Here is an 8,974-nt window from a genome sequence, read left to right as displayed (position 1 = left end):
GAACATTACTAATTTACTATGCATGAATACACTCCCTATTTTTCAAAATGGATGATTGGAAGGTACAACCCATACCATAGGATTATCCAAACCGTGCATTGAATGGGCCATAATGTAAATAGGTTGTGCCCCAAAAATCATTAGCATAGGATGATTCTAACCCTCCGATCTAAAGAGGGACTGACAATATGGAAACTTCTATAGATTGAACGGTTGAGATCGTCCTATGACAATGATTTTTGGGGCACGATCTATTTACGTTGTGGCCCATCAAATGGACGGTTTGGATCATCCTATGGTGTAGGTTGTATGGTCCATTTTGAAAATTAGGGGGTGAATTCATACATAGAAGGGGGTGAATTTATCACCGCCCAATAAAAACTTTGTTTTGGAAAAACATGCGGGTAACCCACGGGTCGACCCGACCCACCCGCACTGGGTTCGGGTCACCTGGTTGCTGACCCGTAGGAATGCGGGTCATTTTGACCCGCAACCCGCGTGACCTGCACCTGCATGACCCGCGGGTCGATCCGACCCGACCCGACCCGCCCGTTTGCCAGGTCTAGTGATTAGTGACTTCAATTGCTACACACATTTTATGATGGGGCTCCATGCATTGATAAGGGGGCAAGTTGAACTTTTAGCTGTTTCCCTTATTTTTAAGGGAAGTGACTTTGTAGTCCCGGGGGCGGGGGTGGTTCCCATGGAGAAAATCGCACCCCCTTCGGTAAGCATGCGCCCCACTTATAGCGTGTTTGACGTGAACAGTGCGCAACTTGAACGCCTTTTGGGGTCAAATTGCGCATGCGTACTGCCTGGGTGCGAATTTATCATTGCCCTAAAAATAACATTTCCCTATTTTAAACAAACGGGGAGATTTTCGTAATTTAGCTGCGTGTATAGATAGATACTTTTTTTCCATTTCATGAGCTTTCGAGCTGCTGAAACAGAGGCCATGGCGTTTCTTCTTCACTCATCAGCTCCGACATTCCACAAACCACTTAATAACTCACATTTCTTCTCTCTCAAAACCCCTCCGACTTCGAACTCACCCAATTTCGGCAAGTGGGTCTCCGATTTTCGTTCCAAATCACTTCGTTTTGCGCTTTCAGGCGCTCTCGCCCTTGGATTATCTCTTACCGGTAAATCTTTTCACCCTTTGATTATAAATAGCCGTTTTAGTATCGTTTTGGTGAGGATTTTTTGATATCTTTTTAGTATGCATAGATTGATCTTGCTCAATTTTGTGTTCAATCCATTTTTTCTTGTTGCTTTTTATTATCCATTTGAATCTACATTTCTTTCTTGTAAGAGCTCAAATGGCATTTGGATTTCCTTTTAATTAAATTTTTTGTGTTCAAACAAGAGTGATCTGAAAATTTCTGGTTGTAAAATAAATTGGTAGTGTTTTTTGAAAGGGAAAGGCCTGGAACCGTGATCCATGGCTATGAAGGACATTGTCGGTCACTGTTCAACAATCAAATCCAAGCAGGAAAATAAAAAAATGAAAAGCAAAAAACTCTATAATAGTGAGAACTTGTCTCTTATCTGTAGCTGCAACCAATGATCTCCTTCTCTTGCCATTGTATCTGTGATGGTGTTTGCACTTCTTGGTATCAATTATTTGAAGTACAATAGTTGCCTACTTCCAAGGCCTGGACTAAGTTTCTTAGACCACACAATCACATTAGAAGAATGGCCTTCCACCACGAAATTGCCGGAAAATTTCTCCTTGAAAATCAACTCCACAATGTAGACTATAGAGTAGATTTTCATCCTAACTTCTTCTTGATGCATCTCATTGGCATCTTGAGTAGCTCCTCCATGTCCATTGTTATTAGTTATTACAATCTTCCATTTTGTCTTCAGCCCTCCTTGGTAGGTTTTGTGCTTCCGCAACACCAAAACTATCAGGTTCTCCATGCAAGATGTTACATTATCACATTAAGCCTACCCACTTGTTGAACTAGCTCCAGTAAAAGCTTATCTCGTTTGCACTGGGTTATTGTAAATATGTCTAAAAGTAATGGTAGATGAAAAAACATGTCCTTCATAAATTGAAATTTTGCTCTGATATCATTGATGGCGTCGGAATCCGGGTCTGCGATCGCGTGGTCGGTAGAGAGCCTCCGCGGGGTCTGCAATCACAAACAAAGGGGGTCAGGGGGTCCGAGGTGGGTCCCGGACGACCACTTCGACACCCAAGTCAGATTCTTCGACCAGTCAATATAAAGGACAGCGAGAAGAGGAGAGGGTTCGATCAGGTTTACCAAGGCCAGGGCGCAGATTCGTTTCTTGGTGTGTGGGTGGATGGGTCGGAGGGGACTAACAGGGAGAGTGGGATCAAGTTCCCGACCTCTTCTGCTGTTGCCTTGCCTCTTTCTTTTCCGGTTGTTTTGTGGGAGCTGAAAAAAGGATCCCTTCTTCTTCCCTTCTCCCCCCTTTTAAGGGGAGGCGTGCGGACTTTTCATCATTATGGAGAGAAACCCTTCATTTGCAGGATTGGGCCGTTCTCCTGTTTCGTCGGCGCGCGTGGCTTTGCTGGATAATCCCTTCCATAATTTGTGATGATGGGGTTTGGGCGGCGAGAAGGTGACACGTGTCGCAATCGTATGGTCTCGCCGCTTATCAGCGCCTTTCCTCATGATGGTTTAGGCTTCGCGGGTGCATGGACGATACGTGGCGAGATTTGGGAGCAACGCCGTATTTATGTCTCATCATAACACCCCCTTACTCCTTTGGTCCATTGAATGGGCCAAGGGAGTAATGTTTGGTCAAGTAATGCTATGGTGGGGGCATTTATGGGGGCTCCGGAGTGCGACGGGACATGCCGTTTTATCCGACGGTCATCCCCGTGAAACAGTAGCGTCATCATGTGGCTTTTGGGTGGAGACAAGTGCCGGGTGGGTCGCCTTGTCTCGAGACACAAGGGTTTCTCCCTCGAGCTTAAAAAGGAAGACTATTCCGGCGTTCTATCATTGCTTTTTTCTGAGATAGGTGTTTCTTCGCACCTTTTCCCTTCTTTCGGCAACATGTTTGGTTCCCCTTCGCAGGTTAGGGGTAAGGCCCTTCTTTCCCAGGAATCGTCGAGTGACCCCGACCTGTCCTCCGACCCGGAGGAGGACCTTGCAGCTCGTCGGAAAAGGGCTAGGAGGGACTCGGGCCCTTCCTCGGGCTTTCCCCCCCTTCGTCTTTCCTCCTTGCCTAGGAAGGACAAGTCGTCTCGATCCCGTGTCGCCAGGGAGTGGTCTTTTTTCTCCCGGGCTTATCACCAGGGGATGGAACTGCGTGGCCGTGTTTCGAAGATGGGTAAGGAGATTGAGGACTTGAAGCGGGAGAACGAGGCATTTTAGAGAAAGGTTCACTCCCTCAACGAGCAGCTGCTTGAATACGAGGTGGACCCCCTGCTGGAGAGCTCCTGGGAAGAGGAGGGGAACCCTTCGGGAGAGGAGTCTTCTTCTGATTAGTTTCTGGCTTCTCATGTTTTCCTGTTTTTTTTTTCTTTCTTCCCTTTTCTTGTCGGGGATTTTGGGGCCTGCGTGCCCTATGCTTTTTTTTCTTTCTTCCCTTTTCTCATGTTTTTCTCTTTTTTTTGTTGGGGGTCTTGGAGGCCCGGTTTGCTGGGAGCTATGAAGAGGAGGGCCCGCTGCGCGGGTGAGGAAGTGGGGGAGAGTTCCGCCAGTCATCGTGGTGAGCCTTTTTCCCTAGGTTTGTCCCCCCATTTTTTTTTTTTTTGCTGTCGTTTTTCTTTGCTCTGAGTGGTTGTTGTTCTTCTGTTTTTGGCAACAGGTATGTCTTCTTCTGGTGATGCTGGTAGGGGAAAGGGGGTTGCGGCGGCGGCGGCGAAGGGTCAGGTTAGCCGTAAGAAGATTCCCTCTGGTTTTATGGCCGCGGCCAGGTTGGACCGGTCGCAAACTAGGCTTCCCCCATCTGCGCCGTCTAGCTCCTCCGGTCGATCGGTCGGAGAGAGGGGTACAGATAGGTCTCCTCCCCGGGAGTTGGAGCCTCCCGCCAAGAGGGTTGCCCTTTCTGGCACTAAGTAGGGGAAAGCCGGCCGCGGGGCCCGTCCTCCTGCTGCCTTTGCGGACGATATGCCGAGTCGGTTGGAAGGGTCGGTTATGGCCAAGCTGCTTCTGGAGCGAATGGACTTTTCCCCGCAGTGCTACCAGGTGCAAGGAGAAATATTTAAGCCTGACTGGAAGATTGGCGTTGAGGATAGAGTCCTCGGGAATCCCCGGGTCGGGGTGGAGCTTGGGTTGATGACCGCCCTTCCCGGCGATGAAGCTGAGTTAGAAAGCTTCCCTCGCAGGGCTCTGGGGGCTCGGTACCTTCAGTTGGTGTCCTGCGCAAGTATCGAGTGGCTGGCTTTTCTGCTTGTACTTTCCCTTTTTGTTGCCTTTGAGACCGCACGTGGCAATTTCCTAACGGTTTGCTTTTTGCAGGCTCAAAGTTACTCTAGGAAGATGCTGCAGTACATGGTCGAGGATGAGTCTGAGATTGGTGCTTTCGAGGAGCGAGTCCGCAAGCTGAGCGAGGACTTGGAGAAGGCCCAAGCTGAAAAGGCGGCGCTTGACGACACTGTTTCTCAACTTCGGGCGGAACTCCAGCTGGCCGAGGATGGGAGAAACCGTGCGGAAAATAGTTTGGTGGTGACCCGACAAACGCACGCTGAGGAGTTGGCGAAGGCGCGGGAGGAATATCGAGATTCCGAGGAGTTTCTTAAGGCCGCAACCTCGTTCAGCGTGGATATTGAGATAGATGCTTTCGCTGAATGCCGGCGGCGCGTTCGCGAGGTTGATTCTTCCTTCCCTCTCGAGAAGTTGGTTCACGAGGCCGAGGAAGTCGTTCCGGAGGATCTTTTGCCGGAACCAGTGGATGCCCCGAGACCGGTCGAGGATCCGGCGGTTGCCTCAGATGCTCCTATAGTTACTGAGACCTCTGAGGGGGCTCGGTGAGGCTCGGATGCCTTGGGACTTTTGCTTCTTTTTATGCTTCTACCGATTTGCTGGGTCTGTAATAGCTATTTGAACTCTCTTTCTCTCTTTTTTTTCTTTTTTTTTTATATACAATGCGCCGGGGGCCATTTGAGCTTTCCCGGTATTTTTCTTCGCGGCGGGTTATTAAATTCTAATTCGATTGGCGAGAATACTTCTAGTGCGCCCTTGTAGGGCGTCTTGTTCGAGGAAGGACCATCTTCCCCTTGAGTGATCAGCTCGGAGTTAATGGGTCCCGCCTGCCCTTTTAAAAAAGGGGAGGTCTTTTTTTTTTTTATGGGGAGCGTTTTAGGGTATTTTTGGGGGGATCAGCCCAGATGTTACCTCTGTCTCACTCCCTGTCTTTTTCCGGCCCTTTATTCATCGTAGGCCGGAAAGTGGAGATGCACATGGCTCGGGTAAAAAACGCTATTCCATTAATTTGTAAAGGGGAAGACATGGCTTTGCTTCTGGAAATAACAAAAAGAAAATAAACAAAACATCCGTTATAACTTAAAAGAAAACACGGACCTTACCCTTCCTTTTTACTGGTAAAACTCTCGGAGGTTATCCATGCTCCAACTTCGAGGGACTGGGGTCCCGTCGAGGTGCTCTAGCTGGTAGGCCTCGGGGCGGAGCACTCAGACAACCCTGTAGGGTCCTTCCCATTTTGGTACGAGCTTCCTGGTGTTTCGGGGGTCGGATACCTCCGCCCGCCGTAGTACTAGGTCTCCGGGTTTTACCATGCGTTTTTTCACTCGGGCGTTGTAGTACCGTGCCACCCTTTGTTGGTAGGAGGCGGTTCGGAGGAGGGCTTGCTCTCTTTTTTCGAGCACGAGATCGAGAGCGTTCCGGAGGAGCTCAGAATTTCCCTGTTCGTCGTAGTTCTCCTTGCGGAAGGAGATGCCGATTTCTAATGGAATGACCGCTTCGGCTCCAAAAGTCAAACTAAAAGGGGATTCCCCGGTTGCGGTCCGTGGCGTCGTCCGGTAGGCCCAGAGGACGCTAGGGAGTGCTTCTACCCAGCTTTTTCCAGCTTCTCCCAATCGCTTCTTGAGGCTTTGGAGCAAGATTCTGTTAGTTACCTCTACTTGTCCGTTGGCCTGCGGGTGTGCTACGGAGGCGAAACGGTGTTCGATGCTCAGATTATCACAGAATCTGCCGAATTCAGCGCTTGCGAACTGGAGTCCGTTATCTATTACGAGTATCCTTGGGATGCCGAAACGGCAGACCACGTCATGATAGAAAAACTTCTCTGTTGCTTTTGAATTGGGCCTTGCCACGGTTTTAACTTCGACCCACTTGGTGAAGTAGTCGATGGCGACGTACAACATCGTGTGCCCCCCTGGGACCTTTGGGAACGGCCCGAGCAGATCCATGCCCCACATGGCGAAAGGCAGGGGTCCTGCCACCGTGGTGTATGGGGTGGCCGGTTGACGGGGGGTGGTGGCGAACCTCTGGCACGGGCTGCATTTTTTGACGAATTCCTTGGCGTCTCTGAGGATTGTAGGCCAAAACTAGCCGTGCCTTACGATCTTCTGGGTTAGGATCCTGCCTCCTCCGTGGTCTCCGCAGATTCCCTCGTGTACCTCCCGTAGTGCGTATTCTGATTCGGAGGGCACCAGGCAGCGGAGGTACGACCAAGTGTATGACCGTTTGTACAGCCTGGGTCCGTGGATCACGTAGTGGGCGGCTCTTGCGGATAGGCGTCGGGCTTCCAGCTTATCTTCGGGTAGTATCCCGTCTTTTAGATACCGCATGATGGGATCCATCCAGTTTGGTCCCGGTGGAATTTCCGAGACTTGTACCTCATTGATGCTGGGGTGTAGCAGTATTTCTGTGAGCACGGTACCAAAGTCATGGGTTTCTTCAGAGGCCATTTTCAACAACGCATCCGCTCGATTGTTCGTGTCTCGCGGTACCTGGAGAATCTCAACTTCCCCCATTCTCTGCAGCTTTTCTTTTACCTTCTGGAGGTATCTTTTCATTCTGAGGCCCCTGGCCTCGTATGCCCCGTTCACTTGATTGACGACGAGCTGGGAATCGCTATAAACTTTCAACTTTCCGGCCCCGAGCTCCGTGGCTAGGCTTAGCCCTGCTAACAAGGCCTCATATTCAGCCTCGTTGTTGGAGGCTTTGAAATCTAGCCGGAGGGCGTATTCTAATGTGAATTCTTTGGGGCCGTGGAGGACCACTCCCGCCCCGCGCCCCGTTTTACCTGCTGAGCCATCAACGTGCAGGGTCCAGTGTTCCGTCGAGTCGGGCCCCATGCCTTCGCAAGCCGTTTGTTCGGTGGGGTCCCTGGTTTTTTCCATTATTGCCTGTTCCGCGGCAGGGGCTGTGGATTCCACTATAAAGTCGGCAAGGGCCTGGGATTTAATGGCCGGCCTCGGTCGGACCTGTATGTCGAATTCTCCCAACTCGACGGCCCAGCTTACCATCCTGCCCGAGGTCTCCGGTTTTTGGAGAATCCTCCTGAGGGGTTGGTCAGTCAAAAGTATTATGGGATGGGCCTGGAAGTAGGGGCGGAGTTTCCGAGCGGCGCTGACAACTTCGAGGGCGAATTTTTCTATGTTCAAGTACCGGACCTCCGCACCGTGGAGGGTCTTGCTTACATATTACACCGGGTGTTCCTTCTTGTCGCTTTGTTTGGCCAATACCGCACTTACCGCCGTAGGGCTGATGGCCAGATACAAAAATAGTTCTTCCCCCGGCTCAGGTTTGGCTAGTACGGGCGGTGTCTGAAGGTACTGTTTCAAGGCGTCGAAGGCTTCTTGGCAGGCCGTGGTCCATTCGAATTCTCGTATGTTTTTTAGCTGTTTGAAGAAGGCCTGACATTTCTCCGCCGACTTGGGCATGAAACGGCCGAGGGCGGTGATTCGTCCAGCGAGCCGCTGTACTTCTACCGCTGTTGTTGGGGGTTCCATGTCCAGGATGGCCTGGATTTTTTCGGCGTTGGCCTCGATGCCTCTCTGGCTAACCATGAACCCTAAGAACTTTCCGGAAGTCACCCCGAAGGCGCATTTTGCGGGATTCAGCTTCATCCGGGCTCGTCGCAGGGTGTCAAAGGTTTCTTGAAGGTCGGAGATGTGTTTGGAGGCCTCCAAGCTTTTTACCAGCATGTCATCAACATACACCTCCAAGTTTCGTCCGATCTGCTCCCGGAATAGCTTGTTCACGAGCCGCTGGTATGTGGCTCCCGCGTTTTTTTAATCCGAAGGGCATGACGGTGTAGCAGTAGACGCCCTTATCGGTGATGAACGCTGTTTTCAGGATGTCTGGTTCGTGCATTTTCACCTGATTGTAACCGGAGAAGGCATCTAGGAAGGTGAGGAGCTCGTGCCTGGATGTGGCGTCGATGAGCTGGTCTATACGCGGGAGGGGGTAAGGGTCCTTTGGGCAGGCTTGGTTTAGGTCTGTGAAGTCTATACAGGCCCGCCAGCCCCCACTGGCTTTCTTGACCATGACCACATTTGACAGCCACTCGGGGTACCGGATTTCGCTGATAAATCCGGCTTGTAGCAGTTTTTCCACTTCGGCTTTTATGTGAGTTTGGCGCTCTACCGCGAAGTTCCTCTTTTTCTGTCGGACGGGTTTGAGGGCTGGATTCACGTTTAACCTGTGAACTGCCAATTCCTTCGGTATCCCGGGCATTCCTGAGCGGACCATGCGAACACGTCTTTTTTGGCTCTGAGGAAATTGATCATTTGGTCCCGCAAGGTGCCTTTCAGCAGGGAACTAATCCGGACTTGTTTCTCCGGTTGATCTTGGGCTATGGGGATGGAGTCTAGCTCCTCGGCGGGCTCTCCTCTGATTGTGCGGGCCCGCTCCCGGGGGTCTTCACTCCTGATCGCGAAGTTTTCGGCCGGGGCGTTGCTTCCTCTGAGGCTTGCCGCGTAGCATTGGCGTGCTATCATCTGCTGCCCCCGAACTTCTCCTACCCCGGTTTGAGTGGGGAATTTCATCTTGAGGTGGGGGGTGGAGACTACCGCTCCCAAGTC

At 51.0% G+C, this 8,974-nt stretch overlaps 1 protein-coding gene across 3 annotated transcripts in view; it reads left to right on the top strand.

The window, feature by feature from the left end:
* Positions 1 to 891: 891 nt before the first annotated feature.
* LOC143854376 (thylakoid lumen 15.0 kDa protein) overlaps positions 892 to 8,974 on the top strand; it is a 42,465-nt gene continuing 34,382 nt past the window's right edge. Inside the window, exon 1 of one of the 3 annotated variants that reach the window (XM_077364290.1) lies at positions 892 to 1,142. In XM_077364290.1, coding sequence (XP_077220405.1) covers positions 926 to 1,142 — 217 coding nt within the window. In that variant the 5' untranslated portion in view covers positions 892 to 925. The remainder of the gene's footprint in view (positions 1,143 to 8,974) is intronic. The other 2 variants (XM_077364291.1, XM_077364289.1) reach the window with 2 other exon arrangements.

Source organism: Tasmannia lanceolata, unplaced genomic scaffold, assembly GCF_043159265.1.
Source record: "Tasmannia lanceolata isolate RefF3 unplaced genomic scaffold, GAP_Taslan_0.1 ptg000020l, whole genome shotgun sequence".
Lineage (NCBI taxonomy): Eukaryota > Viridiplantae > Streptophyta > Magnoliopsida > Canellales > Winteraceae > Tasmannia > Tasmannia lanceolata.
This window is presented reverse-complemented; position numbering and strand designations above follow the sequence as displayed.